The sequence below is a fragment of the Hippichthys cyanospilos genome, chromosome 1, assembly GCF_059441005.1.
Source record: "Hippichthys cyanospilos isolate Australia breed blue-spotted pipefish chromosome 1, RoL_Hcya_1.0, whole genome shotgun sequence".
In the NCBI taxonomy this organism is placed as follows: Eukaryota; Metazoa; Chordata; class Actinopteri; order Syngnathiformes; family Syngnathidae; genus Hippichthys; species Hippichthys cyanospilos.
In genome coordinates, this window is record NC_142369.1 from 572,794 (window position 1) to 594,582 (window position 21,789).

Sequence of the window (21,789 nt, forward strand, 5' to 3'; positions counted from 1 at the left end):
CAAATCCATCGAGATTTTTCAAAAGCCATTCGTCACTTCTCAACCTTTATTCAAAGATGTACCCGCTGCAAAAGATGTTTCCAAGCAAACCACCACCAAACCAAAGCATTTTTGCTTAAAAAAAGGGGGGGGGGGGCGAGGCGCTGAAAACAGGTGACTGTTCCAACTATGTTTAATTTGCTAAACCTCAGCGCTACATTTGATGTGCTATCACCTGGCATATTTCGTTCAAAAGTTAGGTCATCAAACAGTCTGTTTTTGCGTCTCTAATGACTGTCAACATCGGTGTAAAAAGCATTAAACATTTGGGTGATGGGTTGCTTCGTCGTGTTCCAATCAATTTGCCCTTCATTTGAAAAGCCAATACCGCTGTTCTTGTCGCAGCATTGAAAAGCATAAAATCAAAATTGCAATTACACCCCGTAAAAATCCCACGTACTCCCTGAAGCGTCTACAGGTAGCTTCAGGGGTATGCGTCCCCTCATATTTTGGGAGTGCGGATTTGATTTGAGGACAAAATAAATAAGACAGATGCATTGTTGAAGCCGGACGCTCCGCAGGTATTTTCCCTCTCAACGCGCCCGCCGCCGCGTATTCATCGGGGCTCCGATGGAGGGGGCGGGGCGTACAAAGCAGGGCTTGGCGGAGCTGTGACGTGACCCCGCGGTGGCGTCCGGGTCGCCACCGGCTCCCGGTCGCCGGCGCTTTGCCCTCTCGTTAGCCCGCCGGCTACGTGTAGCTCCAGCTGAAAATGGGCACAAAACAAACAAACGCTCTACTTTCTTTTTTCTTTTTGGTCCCTGTCGGGCTTTCCCAACAAACAGGCCAAACTGAAATGTGTTTCTTGCAAAAAGTGAAGTGCGTTTAGTTGAACTCTCGCTTATTGTCGACAATGTTTTAAAAGGATAAGCCATTTCTAATCTTGAAGCGATGTTTTCACCTTAAAGCCAGCGCGGTTAAGCGAAGGATTTATCAAGCGCCAAGCCGTACACCCGTGACCCAATCGCGCTATTAAACTAGCTAGCGGCGCCTGTTTTAGGTTAGCATAGCATTTAGCATCGCTACTCCATTTTTTTTCTCGTCATCCCTTTGGCTATTTTGGACAGATTAAAGTATGAAGTTGTTGTTTTGAGGTTATCTAAGCACGATTCATCGGGAAGAGATTTTCCTCCGCGCAAGCTAAACCAAGTGTGACAGGGCCGACCGGCCGGCCGGCCGGCACGCTACGCTGCGTAAATAGCATCCAAAACGAGCGCATTTTTCTACAGGAGCTTTGACTTGTTTGACAAGCTTTTTCTTTTCCCGGCATTTGCGGGTTGGGAGATGGGCGCTCAGATAGCCGCGCCTCGCCTCGCCTCGCCTCCCCTCGCCGCGCCGCCGATAAGGAGGGCATCTGTTAAGGACGCAAGTCTGGCCTCATCCTCTCCAAACTCTCCCGAATCCACCGGGCCAATCTTGGCAAATCGAGAAAGCAAATAGTTCGCGTAGGCTTTCATCTGGAGCGGAAATCCCATCGAGCGCGTTTGTGACACTTGATTTCGGAACGGCGACGTGAATCCGGAGAGCAAAAGCGGTTGCTCGCTCGCCCGCCCGCCCGCCCGCCGGCCGTAAGGGTTCGCCGTCTTCCGTCCGGCCCCCTATAGCCGATTCGCCGCTCTTCCTCGGACGGCCGGGGCGCGTATCCCTCGGGGCCCCCGGTTTAGCTCCGCGACGCCTCGGCGCCGGCGAACAAAGATGACGGCCAAGACGGGCGAGCGAGCGGACGCGCCCGGCTACGTTTATCGGCAGTCAGGCAAACGACGCGCGGCCCGCAAAGTGACAAGAGACAAGGCTTTTTGCAGCAGCAAAAACGGCTTCGCGAAGGAGTCGCCTGAGCGCAATTTAGCCGCGCGTTGTTTCACGTCCAAGTTGATTTCGAAAGAACACTTTCAAGTGCCTGCTATGAAATTGAGTAATCTTTTAGGAATGTATATTTTCCCTAAACAGTTCATTCATTTAATCATTATTTCAGGCATTTTTGCATTTGCCCTAAACGAATGACTTTTGAAAGATGCCCCCATCCTGTATGCGCTCCCAAATTGGTACCGCCTGTTTCAAGTTGTCGTTCATTCGCACAATGGCATATTCGTATATTCATATGCTGCATTTTATCTTCTTTTTTTGGATGAACTTGTCATATCTGGATGCACTTTTCAAAAGTGTCGTTTTGGCTTGTCGAGCGACGGTGCTTCTTCATTTGTAGTCTGGAGCTTAAGCCACACATATTTAAGATCTTTAAGAACTTGGACTTATATTTGATTTGGATTTTTTTTTTTTCCAGATAAGAGTGGCCACCGCCACCGCAGTGTATTTCCCGTGCGGAATATACGGCGGGCGCCAGATAAAAGGAAAGAATCCAATCGGCGGGCTCCGGTGGCAACAAAGCGCAACTTCCTTCCCGCGGACAAGATAAATGGAAGGACTTTATCAGGTTTGATGCTGTGTCATGGCGGGCCGAACCCAAACGTCAAGTTGGCGCTCCTTTATCTGATGGGGACGTTCGACTCGGTGGAAGCGCCGTTTCGTGTTTCGCGTCAAGAGAAAATCCTTTGAAAGAAAAAGCGGCGCGACTTTAAGCGGGAGGCTAGTCCCTTTCGTCACGCCGCATCCTTAAGTTCATTCATTCATCTAGAATTGATCATTGGGAACAGATAAATAAATCCTACATTTGAAACGTCCTAATGCATTTGAATGTACCTCATGCATCGCGATTTTAAAGTGATTTAAAATCAAGATTTCGGCACTCCTGTTTTTTCGTCGAACATCTCCATCCATCGTCGATGTTTTTATATTTTTTCCTTTCCGTCGCTTTGGCTGTAGTCTCGCGGTTCTATCAGCCGCGCCCAGTAGAATGAGCTTGTAGCTGACGCGGGTAACGATAAGAGTTTACGCTTGAAATTCCAATTTGTTCGGAAAGAAACCAGACGCCCCATTGGCACAAAATGGAGCCTTGTAAATGTCTTAACTACATTACATTTAGACCAATTTCAAGTGTAAACTCTGATCGTCAACATGTTTGGTCAGCTACGGGCTTCGCTCGAACGAGACCTCCGGGCGCCGCTAATACAACCGCGGCTCTCCTTGAGACTATAGCCGAAGGGATGGAAGGGAAGGGATGACGGCGCAGTTACTGTGTATGCTTTAATAAGTTAAGATTAAGGTAAATATGTGTACTGCAGTAGTTTGAGGTGCGAGTAGTGCCCGCGGCGGGTTCGTTTCCAGGTAACTGGCCCGTTTCCAGGTAACCTTCACAACGCGTCGCTCGGCAGTATAACTTTTTTTTTTTAATTAAAAGACCATCCGGGACGCACCGAGGGAGCCGTAGGAGAGGCGTGAAGTGATCAGCCTATAATGCAAGAAAGAAAAGTAAGAGGAAAGAATGATGTCATGCGAAGTTCAACGTGAAAAGCGCTGGCACGCGCCGTGTACTGCGCAGCTGACAATTTCAGGCGGCGTTTGGAAGAAAAGTACATTTTGCTCACGCTAACGCGATGCTTGTACTGTACGAATTTTCCCACAGAAATTCGGTATGAAATTGCCACCTCTCATCGACGTTTAGCCTGTTTGGTTGATGTTTTTCAGCTTTACATTTGACATGCATCATTTCCGATGAAAAAAAAGTTTCGGACTTTGCGCAAACCTGCCGTCGCGCTAGCTTTTTTGCCGTATCCGTCCCGAAAGACCACTTGTCCCGACAAGGCTGAGGTGTCTGTTTTACTTAGAAGAAACCAAAAAAGTCGAACCTCCTTTTCACGTCACGGCCCCGGCCTATCTCCGCGCATTTCACGCGGCTCAACCTGACGTTGCGCTTCATGGAAAAGAAGGAGCAAACAACAAATGCGTTGATAACATCGTGAACAAAGTCGTCGCGCTTGAAAGGTTTGGCACGTTATTAACGGCGGATCGGTCGCGATCCAGTTGCCGCAGGTAGAACAAAAGTGCGTTTGTCAACTGGAGGTGTTTAAATCTGATACGCTGGAAAAGAAAAAAAAGAAGAAAAAAATCCAAAGGTGGGACAAGGTGACAATGACCTTGCGGCTGTCAAACAAGGTCCAACCTGTTGCGTGGCAAATTCCGCATCGGTTGACTTGACGCCATCTTACTGGGGATTACGTGCTCACGGCTGGAGTAAAACCAATTCTCCCAGTGGGGGGGGGGGGGTGTTAGGGTTAGGGTTAGATAGAAGGTTGCTGGATAGAAGGTTTTACGCATTTGACGCGTTAAAGGCCGGCCCCCCCCCCTGCTCCCCCCCACATTCGAGAGCCCGTCCGGGACGCGTCTCGTATGATCTCCCCGGCTTCCCAATCGCGCGGCTTCATCTCAGAGCCTCTTTTGTGCTCGCCGATTATTTTGCTCGGGGAAAAAAGAAGCGCGTGCACAAGTGGCGTTTGCGGTGCAGGTGCCGCAGGCCCGTCTCTGATAAGATCCGTCGCTCGGGGACGGATGAGACGGGCGTCCAAGCGAGGAGCAGGTGAACGCTTGGGAAGGACCAAAAAAAAGGCCCGCTTTATTGTTGACGCAGAAATTTATAGTCCCGCGCAAATCTGTCGTTTGAAATTCGAAGAGTCGGGCGGGCGCGGCTTTGCCGTTTTGAAGAGGCCCGATGGGGGGGGGGGGGGGGGGGGGGGGGCTCCGCCAAACCTACCTAGCAACAGGTGGCGCCTGTGAGGCAATCTGTCGCCTGTAACCCGAGGAAGCCTTTGAACGCCACGCACTCAATGAAACATGTGACGAGGCGCGATTAGCCCCGCCGCAATCCTCCGCTCGCTTGTTAACAGATGTGCCACTGTGTGTGTGCTGCGGGGGGGGGGGTCCTTTCTTCCCCAAGCTAATTGGTCGGGCAGAATAAGCAGGTAGCTAATGAGCGCTTGCTTTGTCACCATTGTTGCGTTCAAATCACCCCGATGCTGACCTTTGATTGCTCACCGGCGCAGCGCCACTTAAGGGGCGGGATTTCAGCCTCGGGCTACAAAGGCTTTCTTTTTTTTTTTGCCGGATGCGAGGCAGTTTTTTTCTTAAACAAACAAATGAAACGATCCCTTTCAGTAAAAGTATTAATAACATCCATTTTGCGTTTTCTTTTTGTTCGTCGCGCGTAGGGAAACAATGTGTCAAAAACCCCTTTTGTTTTGTTTTTTCTATGAATTTTTGAACGATAGCTCGCCAGATTTTTAGACAAAAGCAAAAGAAACTTTTGCGGCATCATATTCATTTTTAATCTGTCTTTCACGCTGAGAACGATCGGTTTCGCAGAAAATGGCGCCAAAGTGAATGGAGGCCGCTTCGCTGTTTTCAACTCTTTCTCGATGGCTCTTTTTCTCGTTCCCCCAGTACAATTTGCTTTGACACTATAAATTCACTCCCTACCAAGTGAATGATTTCATTATTTTGCCCCCAAAAATACAATGAGAAAAAAATCCTGAATTTAGAAATTGTCAAAAAAGTACAAGATGGAAATACAGATAATGATAGTCATACATTTGAGGAAAGTGCACATGTCAGCCTTTTAAAAGAAAAAAAAGTGCGCCTGAAATATACGTGCTCCAATTTCTATTGCCGTAACAGGAACCTCACAGTCTTCTTTTCCAACTAAGAGCAAATGAACTGGAACATGGAGCAATGTATTGCTAATTTGTGTTACAGTGATTTCTTTGAGTCTAAACTCTCTCTCTCTCTCTCTCTCTCTCTCTCTCTCTCTCTCTCTCTCTCTCTCTATATATATATATATATATATATATATATATATATATATATATATATATATATATATATATATATATGTATGTATGTATGTATGTATGTATGTATGTATGTACGTATGTATGTACACAACATTTTGAAAAACAGTTGAGTAACTCAGACCGCGACAGTAATATCGTCCAGCGACTCAAAAATCAGGAAGGACTTTAAAACCGAAGGGATCGGTAGCATAAAACGCGACGAGATCCCGGTAAGGAAGCGCAAGGTGTCCCGCCGTGAAGCAAACAAAGGTTTGATCCTTGACTGGACGCGTCGAGAAGACTTTCCAGCAGACAGCCGTCGCCTCACCTCATCGGCGGAGGACGGGGGCGAGGCCTCCCGGGCTGGGGGAGTCGGGTTACGCCGCCCGCGGGGACACCTTAAAGGGCGGCGCTCCGGCGTGCCTGCGCCACTGCGGGCCTCCCGGCAAGATGGACGGCGGCGGCGGCGGCAGAGCGGCGGGCCCGAGCGCCCGGGGGCCGCCACCGACCCTCTTCCTGCGGGCCGCCCTGGAGCGGGGCTACCCGCGCACCCCCAAATGCGCCCGCTGCCGCAACCACGGCGTGGTGTCGGCGCTGAAGGGCCACAAGCGTTTCTGCCGCTGGCGGGACTGCGCGTGCGCCAAGTGCGCCCTCATCGCCGAGCGCCAGCGGGTCATGGCCGCCCAGGTGGCGCTCCGCCGGCAGCAGGCGCAGGAGGAGAGCGACGTGCGCGCGCTCTACCCCGCCGGCGGGCCGCCGCCCTTCGCCGCTGCGCCGGATTTGGACCTGTTTTCCAAAGGCGGTGAGTGAGTCCGACCTTTCCCCTTTGACCTTTTTTCCTCCGAGGGCCCGCGTGTCATGTTCTGCGAGTCGATACAACAATTTAACAACGAGTTGCTTTGTGTTCCAATTAATTTGCTCTCAATTTTGAAAAGAAAGAAAATAGCCCTCCTATTCCAGTCACCGCATTTAATTGCTCGCTGATACCCAGAGAAATAGCATTTTTAGAAAGACGGGACATTTAGGTGGAATTCATTTTTATTTTCCTATATTTGAGCACTGTTCATGGTCAAACAAGATTATTTTTTCGAGTTATTACATTTTTACAATTCTTCATGAATTATTTAATATGATTGATGAAGTAGACTTATTCTAATATTTACGTAATTATATGTTGTCTATTTTTTACCCTCCTGTTACGTTTGTTTGCAAGGAAAAGCGATAATGCTCCTGGGTCACTTTGACCCCAAGTGTATAATCATTCACCCAAACTTGTCAAATCCAAATGTAATATTTAGTTTTGTCCAATTAATGTTTCTTTTTCGAGCGCAGCAATAGTATCTCTGGGTCAATATGACCCAGGGTTGTTTGTATTTATCCAAATGTGTCAAACACTTTTTTTTTTAACTGTAAACGCAGTCACAAAGTTGCTAAGACGTGACTTCAATCTTACCCGTACGTTAAGTTTTTTCCTCTGGAATTGTAATAACGCGCTGGGTCAAATTGACTCAGTGTCATGTGTAACTATCCAAAACTTTCAAAATGTTTTTTTTTTTCTCCTTTTCTCACTTCAGAAACAGCGGTAATATCCTTGACCCGTTTTGATCCCAATTTTGCTTGTCAAAGAAAAATCCCAAATGCAATTTCTAATTGGTATGTTTTTGATACTTCTTAATCAGTCTCAAAGTTCAACCCTTCCAAAAATGGGCGAGTCCGCAAAGAGCGTTCTAGCGAGGGAGCAATCGCTTCCGCGTGGTTTTCGGAGATTGGGCGGCGCCTTTGCTCCTCGCGACGGTAACCGCTCCCCTTCCCGTTTCAGACGGCGGCCCGAGCGAGTACCGCCACGAGAGCCCGCGCCGCTCGCCTTCAGACCCCGAGTCGGACGGAGCCAAAGACCTCCGAGGCCGAGGCGACGCCGACGGCCCGAGCCGGCTCGGCCGACCCGGGCCCCGCTTCGGCCCCGCTTCGGGAAGCGAGTCGGCCTTCGCGCCGCTTTACGTTCCGCCGCCGGGCGAGGGCGTTTACGGGCCTAGCCCCCGTCTGGCCGTCAACCCGTTGTGCCTGGCCTACTCGTCGACGAGCGCCGCCGCCGGCCTGATGACGCCGTACGTGACTTCGGGCTTGATGTTCCCGCTGCGTCCTCCTCTGGACGCGTACCCCTTCCCGGCCGTGATCCGAGACCTTGCGTATCTGCGTGGAAAGGAGCTCCTGCGCGGCGCTGCCGTGTACACGCGACTCGCCAGCGACAAGTGACGACGACGAGCGACAGCGACGAGCGACAGCGACGAGCGACGAGCGACAGCGACGAGCGACAGCGACAAGTGACTCGCCCCGTCTGCCCGGGACACCTTTTTTTGTGTTTACCATGTACATTTTGTAAAGAATACATTGTACGCAAATATGTTTTGTGTCGTCTGATTCGTGGAATGAAATCATATACTGTACCGACTATCGAAGAAATAAAGTCATTTAATTTTTTTTTTTTTTTTTTTTTTTTAAACTCGACACCCAAACAGCCGGCTTGACTCAGGTAGTTGCTAGGCAGAATTTGACTTTTTTTAATTTGTTTGTTTTTATTTTTATTTTTATTTTAAGAGGACTGTACCTACGGAGCCCCGAAAGAGACACGGATAAAGGGACATGCGATAATTATTGATTATTGAATAAATATTAAATTATTGCGATAATCTTATAATTTTCTTCTCCTTGTCCCTTTAGGGGCTCCGTATGTCCCTACGGGCATCCAAAATAACGTTTTGATTAAATTTGATTACAATTATTTCGTTTGTTATTTTTATTCATTTTTGCATTTAGTGAAGCAAAATCGTGAAACAAGTTTCTTTTTGTAATTGTAAATTCTTATTGGAGGCTTGCGCTTGTAATTTTTGACATCCAATCGGAAGCTGCTTTGCCGTCATGTGACCTCATTTTGCGGAAGTGGTAGCAAGCTACGGCTGTGACAAGCACCGGTCAGAACACTTTTTTCAATGGCGATTGATTAGATTTTAAACGTGTTATTTAGCAGGGACGTCGTATAATTCCATACATTTAATGTTTGCTTGATATGCAACGAGTACTGTACATTCGATAGCGGCTTCACTTTACAGGTGCGACGCCCACACCAAACGTTTACTTCTTACGTTCAAGTCTGTTCGAGTGATATGTAAACACATTGCGATGGTTGATTAATATTTTGCCATTCCAAATCCATCAATTATTTAGAAATGAAATGTCTCGTGAAAATCTGTCAAAACTCGGATTACTGTATATGATTTTCGTTCATTCGAACATCCGGGTACTTGGTGTGTGTGCCAGCGCGTCGCGTGTTTTTGCTTTTGACAGAACGGGGGGATAAAAGTTCTGCTATGGACCCACAAACTATAAAAATAGCCACCATCAAGCACGAATGGTTTTATTTTAGTCGCGGCTTTTTTTTAATTCAATCTCACGATTAAAGACCGTCCCCCGTTGTGACGTCACGGAGATTTATCGCTATATTTTTTTGCGCTCTACCTCGTTTAGACATTACTGCCGATCAGCCGCTAACATCTACCACCGTCAATAGAAATTGATTGACTGATCGATTGATTGACCTTCCGTTTTAATCCCAAGAGAAATTCCAGCAATCCGGACATTTTTCTAGCTTTTCTTCAAATAAATGTTATCATAACGAGAGGTTTCCCTCGTGGTCACAAACTGACGCGGACTGTGACAAAATGTGCCTTGTTGAAAATAATAAAGCCAAGTAAGAAAAGACCTTTGCGGGTGCTGCAAATGCAATCGGTAGTGGTGATTGATGTCGTCCTCCGCTAGGGGGCAGGCTATTACCGTGATGAAAAAAAAGCTGTCTCGTTTGGTTTTCTTGTTTTTTGGGTCGCTCCCTCCCTCCCTCTGCGGGAATCTGGGCCAAAACAAGCTTGCGCGGAGGGGCCACGCGAGGACCTCGGAGGAGATGAGATGTTGCACCTCAAGCATCGGCGGTAACCCACAGGTACACTGGCACATACGCGACTGATCATGATTACTATCGCATATTGGTCCAGGGTTGACGACGACTGAGCTGAATGTTGTGAATATTTTCCCCTAACATCATGGATAATTGTGATGAATGATCGCGATTACGATATTAATCAGAATAATTGTCATTATTATTTTGTGCATGAACGATCGTTCCTAATGTCAATATATATTTGCGTACCGATACTGTGCAATACAAAATTACAGTAAAAATCATACTGGTTAGACTGAACGATGGTGCGGCAATACCGTGCTGTAAAAGATAAAAAAAAAAAATATGAGCGCACGAGCTATCTCGTGACATTTGCCACCGCCGAGGTCACGTTCTGTATTTAGTCCCGATAATTTGGCCCTAAATCGTTCGTGACCCCGAAGCCCTTTTTGTCCTAGCCCGACTGCGTGGCGGCTTGCGAGGGCTGGTCGGGCTGGTCGTTATAGCGACCGGAGGGCCGCTTCCATTTCATCCGGAGCCCCGGCTCGTATTGGACCGAAGTAAACGGACCTCGGCGCCGCGGCGGGGCCGGTCGGGCGGGATGACAGATGGCACGAGGCGGGAAGGCCGCTGAAACAAACGCGTTTGCCTGAAATCGCCGGGCGTACGGACACGATCGCCGTTTGGAGTTATCGCGAGATCGCGGTCTTAACCGTACAATATGGGACCTTTCAACGCTTTGCGCTTAATGTCGACTCGTGACGCGATTTCAGAACATGCCGCGTTTCTGTCGGCTTTTCAGTTTGACGTATTTTCTGCACCGTATGGCGCGGCGTGCAGTTAGGCGCGATCGGGTGTCTTCCCGTACGGAAGCCATACATGGGGCGCGCACCCTCAAACGTACAGTCGGCTAAAATAAAGGAACCGCCGGCGGCGTACGACGGCTACATGTTGGAGAATGTTCTGATTGCTTTGTCCCTATCACCTAATCTTCCAGGATGGCTCGCTCGCTCGCTCGCTGCCAGCGTACGTACTTTACCGTTTAGGTAAGGATCTGTGATCGGTCCGTCGCCGCGGATATTCCCTCCCCGCGTCGGCCAGAAACGGTCGGCCGACCCTAATCCTTACCAAGCAGATTTCTGAATTCAGTGTACACACGAGACACCGGATTTTAGGGGGCGCCGTCCATCGATTTTGAGGCGATCGAGCAGGTTTTTTGATGACGTTTTCCGATCAGTTTTCGATCAAATTCAAGGCCGTCACATTTAGCCGAATCCTTGTCCAATTTCTCCAAACTGCGCTCCAAGCAAACGGCGGCGCTTGTTTTCCGTTGCGTCTAAGCGGCGGTTCGCGCGGAGGTCTCCTCCCGCCTAATGATGTTTACTTCTTATGATCTCGGCTCATGCGGAGGGCGTGGCGCTAACGTCAAGGCCCGGCCCGGGCTTTATTCCGGGGCTATGCGAAGCCACGTCGTCTGCGGGTTCAAGCGCAGTTTGAGAGGATTTGCTCAAGTTTGTCGCTAATCCCGCCGTTGACCCGGTTTCTCGCCAACCGCTTGCCTGCTACTTTAAAGGTAGACGGGGGAGGCAGAGGAATATTTCGGCGATCGCCGTCGACGCTACGTATTCGTTCTCACGTTAGGATAAAATAGTCACGGTGCGAGCGGGTACACAAGACCGCTCGATGCCGTCGTAATAGGAGTCAATGCCGTCGTAATAGGAGTCAATGGCATCGTAACGGAAGTGAATCATTTTGCTGAAAATCTGCATTTGCGATTTCTTCTTTATTTTATTGTATATTCATCAAGGTGCGTGATTGTTGAGCAGCCATTTTGTGCTCAAAATAGGACTGAATACGGACACAAAGTGAGAGGAAGGCGCTCTTTTCTCCGCGAAGCAAGCGAAGAAAGACGGCAATCAGGCAATGAGTCAATCATGCTGTGCCAGAACATTTATAAAGAGAGCGGTAAAAAAAAAAAAAAAAAAAACACGTCAGAGTCCAGAATGCAATCAGGGGGCTTTGTGCCGCTATGTGACAGCCATTTCCACTTTGCCGTTTATTTGGCAGATGAAAAGGGAGACGTGAGCGATTCATTTAGGGGGACCGGGTGTCGGGGGGCGAGGGGGGGTTACTCGCGTTCCCGGTTTGCTGGATGTAAAGGGGCTTGCTGATTGGACCTCAAGTGCTTTACTCCGCGCTAATTGCGCATCCGCCGCAATTAGAAGCCGGGCCAATTAGAGAAAAGGCAAATGAGAAAACGAGCATCCCTCCAGATGCCTCGGGCCCCTAGCGTTGGGATGGCGGGCCGGGGCGGGCACTGGCGTCGCCTCCAAACTTCCATTTTTCCAAAATTTGCGTTTGAACGGCTCTCACGCGTGGGTGTTAATTTTAGCCCACTCGGTCCTAGTGTGCTCATCAGAGGACATCTCGGCCTTTCCTACGACGTCTCAGGAGTGGGACGCAAATCGTTTTGCCGTCTTGTTTTGTATTTTTTCTGCCTGTCCGTGCATGTCGATAGCACGGTTAGATGATTTGCGGTAACTAAATAACATTCTGGCCGTTTGTGTGAAAGCAGCAGCTACAAGTTTTGCGCGCATTCCTGGCCAATATATACACGGTCTGTCATCCTAGCAGGTTGAATTCCTTGTTGACAAATTTTTCCAAAGGATCGCGCGCGGAAGGAAGAGAAACGGCCTCGCCGGAGACTCCGCCGCAGCCACCAAAAACTATTTGGAGGAGGATAGATGGCCGAGGCAGGGAATGAGAGGGGGGGAGGCGGGCGAGGCGCGGGTTCTTTAGGCCGCCGGCGCATATATATATCGGGGCGCTATGTTTTCTAATGGACACCATCAGTCGTCCGCCCGCGTTGCCCCGGCGACGGTCGTAAAAATGAGAAAAGCCGCGAAAGCGGAGATTGCCCAGCTAGGTCCGGACGGCGCGGTCTTCCCGCAAGGCCTTTGGAGCCGCGTGGATAAACTTCTTGGATCTTGTTGTCCTTTTACGGCTGGGGGACGGGGACGGCATTTCCAAATGGTTTGGGGACTCGTATGCTCAAAGCGCTTTACACATTTTGACACGGGCGCGGTTCCCGGTCCAAAGGCCCATGTGGCCGTTTTGACGCGTCTACGGACCGGGCGTGAATAGCACCGGTGAAAACATGCGTCATGACTAAAAAACAACATCAATAAGTGGTATTTTGGGGGGGAAATTCATTTGACGAAAACAAAGACCGAGAAGAGTTGAGCTCGGATCCAAAATCCCTTTGACGTCGTCACGTTGATGAAAGCGAACGTGTTGGCTTCTTAAAAAAAAAAAAACAACTCCCATTTTTCTCATGTTCCATGAGAAATCTTCCTCAAGTGTGACACACACGCATAAGAATTAGTAGCGCGAATCACCGCGATCCAACTTTTATGAGGATGAATTTACAATCGCCAAAGCCGAGGAAGCTGAAATCGCTCATTGGGTCCTCATTTGGTGGCGTCGAATCCCCCGAGAAGGCGTCCAGTTAGGGTCTGTTGCGTCTTTAGCGTCTGTTGCCGTAAGCGCCGCGGAGAGCAAAAGTGCCTCGTCCTGTCTTTTTGCTTTGCGGCAAGAAATCACAATTGGCCTCCGGCTGGCAGAAAGCCACCAAGGAGCCTGTCATTTTTGCCACGGTAACCTTGCCGCAGTATGTCGGGGGAGAACACAAATCAATACGGCGCAAGCTAACCGGGCCACCGCAAGTGCATTGAGTGACACAATTTCTCAACCTGGAAAAAGCACCTTCCACCTAAAATAGCCGCTCTGCACCAAAACGGCAAGAAAAAAGATGGAGTCACGCCATTCAATTTAGCCCTGATCCACAATGGAAGAACCTAACGTTTAGCCCGCGAGCGCAACCCAAATCCGCAACCGTAAGCCCCAAACAAGTCCGAGCCCGATCATACCGGCCGCGCAAATTTGACAGGCCGAACGGCACCGCCTTAATCCCAAAGCTACCCCAAAGTCAAGCCAAAGCGAGCCTGACTCATGCCTTTATTCAAAGTGCAATGGGCCGGGCTGCGAGGGATCGTCCAACGCGCCGCCATCCCATCACCGTGGCAATCAACTGCCCTTCATCCCAAAGCGGCCCCGATTTCAAACGCTAGCCCTACTCCTAACCTGGCTTTGCTCTCGGGTTGCTAGCCAGCTATATAAAAATATAGCAAGAATGTTATGCAAAGCGGTCGCTATCACACAATTTAGCTCGATAAATACGTACTGCCCTAATCTAAATCTTTGGCCAGTCAAAAGCTGCTACCAACTCCGATACGGCCCCAAGCGCCCTCGCTTAGACCCATTTGAGAAGCCCTGCTTTGGATCTTCTCGTCTGCCGCCCGAACCCAAGCCCAAATCTTGAAGCCTAAACGTATGGCTAAAGCCGAGCTTATCACTGACCTAAAACAGGGAAGAGTGCCCCCCCCCCCCCCGCTGCCGCTTCTAAATATACGGCTGCAAGTAGGACAAAGTGCTTGTGTAGCTTTTCCATTTTTCTCTCCGGGGAGCGCCCACTTACGCTTTCCTCACTTTGCTCGCGTGCACTTATTCCAGACCCCCCGCCCCGCCCCATCCGGCCCCTTCAACCCCCTCCCCTCTAAGACTGTCCACAAAAACATCACCAGGCTAAAATAGTCGCACGCGCCTTACCTCTTTTGTTTCAAACTGTCTTTCGGGCGGCTTTGGATTTCATTGGGAGAAAGTTGACTTTTCAAACAAGCTTTAACTCCGCGGCCGCTCGCCTTCCTCCGCTCGCGCTTTGCGTCGCGAACCTTCAAAAGCATCCTGCACAAACGGCACGTGCGGCGCCAGCTGGCAGGCGGTCGGAAGCACGGTGGAGGATTAACTGCTACCAGTATGCCAGCCTATAAATAGTCCACCAACTGCTTCAGGAAAGGAACCGTGCCGGAGCCCCCCCAAAGGCCCTCGAACAGGTTTTGGCCCTTTATCCACTTCCTTCTTCCCGCCTGCGTTCCCTTCTATTTCTGACCGGTGTTTCAGCGGGGTGAAAAAAGCTTCGTCGCTCCTTTGCTCGTCCGTTCAGGAGGTTACGATGCCGATACTTGGCCCGGCGTTTCACGGCGTTTTCTTCCCCAGGCTGAGGGATCGGGGTCCGGGACGAACACCTCGGGGAGTCCGGGCCACGGGAACTTTAAGAAACCCAGATTGAGGCATTAGGAACCGAGACCAAATTAGGACCTGAGACCAAATCGAGCTTAGGCGGAGCTTTATGGAGCCGAGGCCACTTTAAGAAGATTGAGGCGTCAGGAGCTAAGACCCCGTCGAGGTCGAGGACTTGAAAGCCATTCATCACTTGGGTGTTAAAGAGTTGAGACCGAGTCGGACCAAGCTTTATGGAGCCAGGGCCGATTCAAGAAGACGGAGGCATTAGGAGCGAGGACCAACGTTTTAGGGACTCCGGATCAATTCAAGACAGGGGCGAACAACCGACATCAGATTTCTTCAAATACGAGCCTGGCCACTTTGCTGCGCGGTCCCGAATCCGATCCGCGGCGCGCGCCTTCGGTCCGAGCGGCCAGGTCTTCGAGGACTCGAGAACAATTGAAGACAGACGCCGCACAGAAGACGCCGACACCCACGGACACCGCCTGAGGACCGGGGATGCCGAACCAATTCCGCACCGCGCCGTTTAAGCATCAAGCTTTAGGATTCAAGACCAGCTCAAGTTTTGTGATTTGAAAGCGTTGAGAAAAAAATCAAGACCAGGACTTGAAGGACCTAACGAATGTCCGAGACGGAACGCGGTGAAAATGGGCCCGCCCGCCGAGGCCGTCTTGCCATGTCGGTAAAGCTCGCTCGCTTGCAAGCTGACAATGTTTTGCTTATTAGGGGGGGAGGGAGGGAGGGAGGGAGGCTTGTCCTCGTCGCGCGCGCGCGTGCGCGCTTCCCCTCGCGGTCAGGCGGGGGCAGCAACTGCCCGACGTTGGGCCAGCGGCGACGCGGGAGTGGCGCCTGACTTTCACAGGTCATTGCATCTCTTTGTTTGGCCGCACTGGATCAGCCCCAGGCGTCGTTCTTCTTCTCTTTGCTCCCGGCGAGAGATTGGCCTTTGCTCTTTTTTTCGAATACCGTCGAGAGCTACACTTAAGGAATGAGCTCACGGCGTCGAATCTTCGCAGATGGCGTCCGCCCCTTCTCGTAGATGACCCTTGAGCGTCGAATAAAGGATTTGAGGAGGCAAACGGCACCGGGGGCGGCAGAAAAAGGGCCTCGTCACTAATGCCCCCCTCCCCTCCCCGTAGCCCCGTCCCCGGCTCCGATCACGCGTCTGGTTGGCGCGTCCCGCTCGGGAGTTACATAATGCGATTCGGCGGGCCGCGACGGAACGGCGGGATGCGCGCGCGACGTGCGGAAAGCGCCGACCCGCTAAAGGATGCCGTAGCGTGTCACTCCCTTTCAAGGTGAGGTGACGGGGCGGAATGCCCATGAATCCTATCGTCTCCTGTTACGTAAGCGATGCGGGGAGCGGGCCGGAGAGGCGGCTCCCTCCGAGCGATGCCGAGTTCCACAAAGCGTGGCGTCGAAGGAAAAGGATGCGGGAAAAAACGGAGACAAGTCGCAGGTGCCAATACTGCAAGTCATTGCCTTTCTACGGGGCCCCGCCGAGAGCTACAGGAGTCCATCTGGAATCTAGAGCGCCGAATGACTTCACGGTCAAATCCGTGAATGCGGAACAAACCGTGGTCCCAAAACAAAAAGCCTGCTCCTTATTCTACACCTGGAAACATGCCGTTCCTACATTTGATTCCTCCCACTTTTTTTCGTGCTGCTACTCCTTTTTTCATTTTCTACGGAGTCTCGCCATTCCAACTTCAAAATATTCAAAACGGTCGCACCTTTTCGGCCTTGCATTTTCTCATTTGAAAAATGTAGGAATTTCTCCAAATACAGTGGACCCCCGCGTTACGACGTCCCCGATGTACGTTATTTATATGTTGCGACCCGGAACACTGACTTTTTTCATCCCCTTTCTATGACATTTTCCCTGACTCGCGACAAAAACAACTGTCGCGACCCTAGGGGCTTGGCTGTATTTGTGTTGTTTTGCCCCCTCCCGCCGGCGTTTTTAGGTCATTGCACTTATTTACTCTTGCCGTCTAACTGCTTCCGTGCAACGCCTGACCACAATGCTATCGGTCGGCGGAAAACGGCGGAACGGTAAAGCTTTGCTCTATCGCGAGTGGTTACAAAAGCGTATTTCTAGTGCATTTTACTGCTTCGTTGAATGTTGGAAGGGTTAGCCGTGGGTCCCGAGATTGCTAGTGATGTTAAAGAGACAAGGAAGATGATTTCAATGGAAACGATGCCCTTATTAGGGCCCTTATTAAAGCGCCGTTCAAAGGTAAATAAATCCTTTCTATATTTTTCATTTATGATGTTTTCTGATCGTATACGTGTATATTGGATATACGTAGCACTTACTATTTTGGTGGCAATTTTGAATACGTATGTACAATTCGGATGCTTTTACCTGGGGTTCTAAACGCATTAGCTATTTAACAGAGGTTTGGATCGCCCGCCATTCGACGAATTCGCCCTACGACCCCGAACGCATTTCTCGTAACACGGGGGTCCACTGTATTTGCGGTTCACAAAGTTCCTTCCTCTGGATCTTTGTCTTTCATTGTATTTAATTGTTCATTTATTGTGCGTTTTATACAAAGTTGTTTCACGCAACTTAAGGAAAATGGTGATTCTTCTATTGGTCTTTATTTTTAAAATGTCATTTGCGACATTGTATCGGGGGATATTTGTGTCCGGGTCAGCGTGCGGCGCAAAAAACGGTCATACAATTAAAACTACGGTCATCGTTTTTTCGCCGCGCGGTCCGGCCCGCTCGAGGATAGATTTTCCTCCTTGCGGCCAAAATGAATACGATATGGCCATATATCTTCATTCCACATCGTTGTCACTTGGCCTTGACGCGCAACTTGTACAGCAATTGCATTCTTCATTATCATTTGAAATCCGTCTTGGGTTTACAGGCGACGGAAGTGAAATCAACAAATAGATAAACTGCACAAACGTGGCTTCTTAACCAAGGTTGGCGCGCGGGTGCTCCAAACAATAATGACAAGCGCGCTATAAAAAACCAGCTGAGCGGTGTTTTTCTTTGAGCTATTGTTGACATCTAATATCTTTTGACCACACGCTGACCGCAGGTTCCTGGTGGAGCATCCCGCCGAAGAAGCTCATTTCCTTTGCGGGGAGCTGCTCGATGTGTTTGGCGTTACCATGGTGACACTCCCGCACAGCAGACAAGACAATAATGAAAGCTCTCAATACGGCGCCCGGCAGAAATCTCGGCCAAAGCCGGCGAGCGACGGAAAGCCGCTCGGATCGGTGCCTCGCTTTTGCGCCTGGACCCCGCGACGGAAAGAAAGAAAAGGAAAGAAAGGAGGAAAGAGAGAGAGAAAGAAAGGCCTTCTCGGGCCGCCAAAAGAACAGCGTCGGAACGCCGCCGCGCCGTTTGAAAGTGGTGAGCTGAGGCCAAGGAGGCAGAGGAGAAGCGTAGGTGTTAAATTGATGGGCGCCAGGGAAAAAGCATCTGCTGGCCGGCCTCTATTGTTCCCAAACAAGAACGCTTGCGTGAGAAGCAAAGAAAGGCTTGCGTAAGAAACCTTTGCCCTCGACTTTCTTGTCTGGTATTCCTGCCTTTAAGGACCTTGATTTTTTCCCTATTCTTCTTCAAAGGCGCCGGCAGGCGGTTTGGCGCGGGCGGGGGGGAGCAGGGGGCCCGCGCTGCGGGTGGCGCGTCTGAGGCCGGAACCCGAGGACCCGGAACCCCAGGACCCGGAAGCCCAGGACCCGGAAGCCCGGGACCCGGAAGCCCAGGACCCGGAAGCCCAGGACCCGGAAGCCCAGGACCCGGTGCGGCGGCGACGGGCCGCTTGAATGGCGGGGCCTCCGCTCGAGAGCGACCCGGACCGTGCCCTTGGCAAGTTTGACCAAGGCAAAGACTTGAAAAGGTTGGGCGCCGGTCCCCCCTGGCAAAGCGTGACTGCTCTTCCACGCTGACTTTTATTCATTAAATAAGATGTAGCGCCTCCGGCCGCGCTTCCCTTCCCACTATTTCCACACGCTAATAATTACATTGGCATTTAGCCGGGCGATAAGCCCACCCCTTTGGCCTTTATGAAATGTTCCGCCGGCAAGGGAGCGAAGCATATTCCCCGCGCCGCACCGAGTATCGATCCGTCCGCCTTGCCGATTTACGAAGAAAGGCCGAGACAAGGCGGCGTTTGGGGGGAACAAAAAATAAAAAAAAATGTCATCAATGCCCCAGATTGAGCGTTTGAAGCCAACAAAGGACAGAAACAAGATGACTTCGCTCAAAATCTCTCAACGTCCTGCACGCCAGGCACCATATTTTGTCTGTCATTGGCTCGTAGCGACGGACGCGCTACAGTCCTGAAACTAATCAAAATAATCAATTTGCTGAATAATAGTGTTGATTTTGCATGTCCATACTTCCAAAGAATCGTTTGTTTGCAAAGTAGGATTTTGAAAAAGGAGAAAATTAGTCATTGAAAATGAGTCCAACACAAAAAATGTTGACCATTCTTCAGGGCGGGGCAAAAAAAACAGCCAAATGTTTCAAATGTCAAACACTCCATTTAAAGAGCCCGTATCGCGGTATTTTAAAAGATATCAATAAATGAGGTAAGAATTTTTTGGGTAGCTGGATTTCGAAACAAGTCCGTTTGACGGCGCTTGGATCTTCCAATCAAATTTCAAAAGCGCCTTTTACCGAACGTAGCCTTCGACGTTTTCTTGCGCGGAAGGGTCAGAATGATGCGGACTACTCCACATCAAAATTTGATATCGTACGCATGGCTAAAGCGCCGGGTGTCATATTGCTCCGGGCGTGACCGGACGTCCCGAACCGATCCCGAGAGGCCCGTTTTTTCGGTCCGGCCAACAAGCCCAAAAAAACGTTGTTTTTGCCCGAAGAGCCACTTTTCCAGAGGGCCCGATCTTCGGGACGCCATCTGTTTCTTTCACTCGTCTTCCGAGGCCGACGGAATCGCGCGCGCTACGTCGTATGAAAGATTGACCTCCGTCCCTTACTTCGGATGCTACGTAGGGAATATCCGCGTCGTAAGTGTGGAAACACCGCCGCCCGATGGTCGCGGTTATCGGTACGGCGCTCGGCTTTTATTAGGTAAGCGTGAGTCAAGGGTGTCGGCTACCCTCCGCGACAAACGTATTTGATGAGAATTTGATTATTTATTGACGTTATCACAATTTCAAAAGACGAGAGTTCTCGTCCACGCCGCTGAAACGGTTCAGTTTTGATTCGTAAGGAGCATATGACACAAGCTGCGTCGGTATGCTTTTGTTTTGAAGTTCCTCTCGGAAGCCAGGCCTGGACAACGCTCCGCCGACTTGATGGCGTTTGCTTCCCGGAGCGACGCGGCGCGGCGTGGCGCCGTTATGAAAGCAATCGCGTTGTTTGGAAATGAACTTCAATTCAGGCCACTAAAAAAACAACAAGCAAGTGACGCTTTTTTTTTTTCGATAACCCTGCGTCATACAAGTTTAAAACCTAATTCGTTCAACGTGAACCCGGAAGCGCCGACGGCTTTATCTCGCCGGTTCCCGCGCGCTCGGCTAGCCGCCGTCGGCGCGACAAAGGCCCGAAGCCACTTTCATACTTTCCGGCTTTGATTCGCCGGCGCATCTTTCAGAAAGCTTGTTTTCCCTCCTCGCGCCGGAAAAGAAAAGCGTCCGAGGCCTCTGCTCCCGTCTTTAGAGACGCGGACGCGGCCGGCGCGAGATAGCATCCTTTCATTTCCGCTAGCCCGATTAAAAAAAAAGATGGAATTGGGCGAAGACGAAAGCGACGCCTATCGCCGATCCGGTCCCTTTGCTCGGCCGCGGCGAGGACCCGCTCAAATGAACCCGCGCCGGCTGCGATAAGCCGGCGCTCGCTCATTTCCATAGACCAAAAAACACCGCCTTCGGATTAGATAGCGCCAGCCGCTAGCCTTATCTCGCTGTTGCTTCATCGTAGGACGGGAATTCGTCTGCTGTCTCTCATCCTTTCATTAAAAAAAACAACAACAACGCCGTTACTCAAATAGCGGCCGTTTATTGTACCCTCAACAAATATGATGCAGCTATATGACAACATGCAGCGGACGTTTGTAATGGCGCGCCGTCGTAGGGGAATGGAAAGAAAAGACACTTGATTAGCAAGTGGCAAATATGGCGGCGAGTCCCAGAGGAACACGCTTGCGCCGCTCAAAACCCTGTAGGATCCACACCGGATTTAGATATACTGTATATATATGTACGCCGGCTCAGCGGTGCAGCCAATAGCGCGTGGGGCTCACGGTCGGCGGGGCCCGACTTCGACTCCGGCTGGCCTTCCCGTATGGAGTTTGCGCGTTGTCCCCGAGCCCGCCCGGGTTCTCCCCGGCTTCCTCCCGCACTCCGTGCACGTGCGTGCCGGGTGGATCGGACGTACTGAATTGTCCTTAGGCGTGACTGGCCGCATGAATGCTCGTTGGTCTCTGTGTGTGTTTTGGTTACCGGCACAGTAGACAAAAAAAAAAGACAACTTGCAGATGGAGTACTGACTTTTGTGTGTGTGTGTGTGTGTGTGTGTGTGTGTGACATTTGCCTCTCCCGTTCCTCGGGCCGTCGCTCCTAACAGCTTTCCGTAAGAGTGTGTTTAGCGAGAATGCGGTGTTTGTGTATTTGCTTCCTTCGTGTGTGTGTGTGTGTGTGTGTGGGGGGGGGGGGGGGGGGGGCAGCTTGTTTATAACGACAGCGTATTATCCTGCGCCAGCTGCCGCAAGAAGACAGGTCCGGGTATTTATGGCCGGCATAAAAAAGTGCGCGCATTCCCTGTCAGCCGTACAACGGCGCCGGATTTACTACAACAGCGGCAAAAAAGGAATGCGCAATTTGTATAGGCGGCCTTCTGTTTTGTATGCTCCCCGACGGATTTCGTGCGCGCAAGCCCGCCTGTGCTGAAACACCAGCAACAGATAACAGATGGTCCCCCCGCATTAGAAGTGTTTTATTTCCCCG

General features: G+C 50.5%; 2 protein-coding genes and 2 long non-coding RNA genes across 8 annotated transcripts in view; 3 read left to right on the forward strand and 1 right to left on the reverse strand.

Annotated features, from left to right (window-relative positions):
• rbpms (RNA binding protein, mRNA processing factor) overlaps window positions 1–6,033 on the forward strand; it is a 45,877-nt gene extending 39,844 nt beyond the window's left edge. For 3 of the 4 annotated variants that reach the window (XM_088431598.1, XM_088431606.1, XM_088431625.1), the window contains 2 exons: window positions 2,321–2,470; window positions 5,887–6,033. The gene's annotated coding sequence lies outside the window, so the exon portion shown is untranslated. Of the gene's footprint in view, window positions 1–2,320; window positions 2,722–5,886 lie in introns of those variants that run through there. The other variant, XM_088431616.1, reaches the window with a different exon arrangement.
• On the reverse strand, window positions 706–15,520 carry LOC148428502 (uncharacterized). The gene is made up of 2 exons (XR_015867625.1): window positions 14,377–15,520; window positions 706–745 (listed from the first exon to the last, which is right to left on the reverse strand). It is a non-coding gene; the product is annotated as an uncharacterized LOC148428502 (long non-coding RNA).
• Window positions 6,210–8,237, forward strand: LOC148428503 (uncharacterized). The gene is made up of 2 exons (XM_088431582.1): window positions 6,210–6,561; window positions 7,579–8,237. Exons 1-2 carry the CDS (start codon window positions 6,210–6,212, stop codon window positions 8,010–8,012), a joined length of 786 nt encoding a protein of 261 aa, XP_088287708.1. The 3' UTR covers window positions 8,013–8,237.
• On the forward strand, window positions 8,680–19,419 carry LOC148428504 (uncharacterized). Of its 2 annotated transcripts, XR_015867623.1 has the most exons (4): window positions 8,682–8,728; window positions 9,676–9,750; window positions 17,910–18,359; window positions 18,442–19,419. It is a non-coding gene; the product is annotated as an uncharacterized LOC148428504 (long non-coding RNA). The 2 variants fall into 2 exon arrangements; XR_015867621.1 differs by having other exon boundaries at window positions 8,680–9,750.
• Window positions 19,420–21,789: the final 2,370 nt, after the last annotated feature.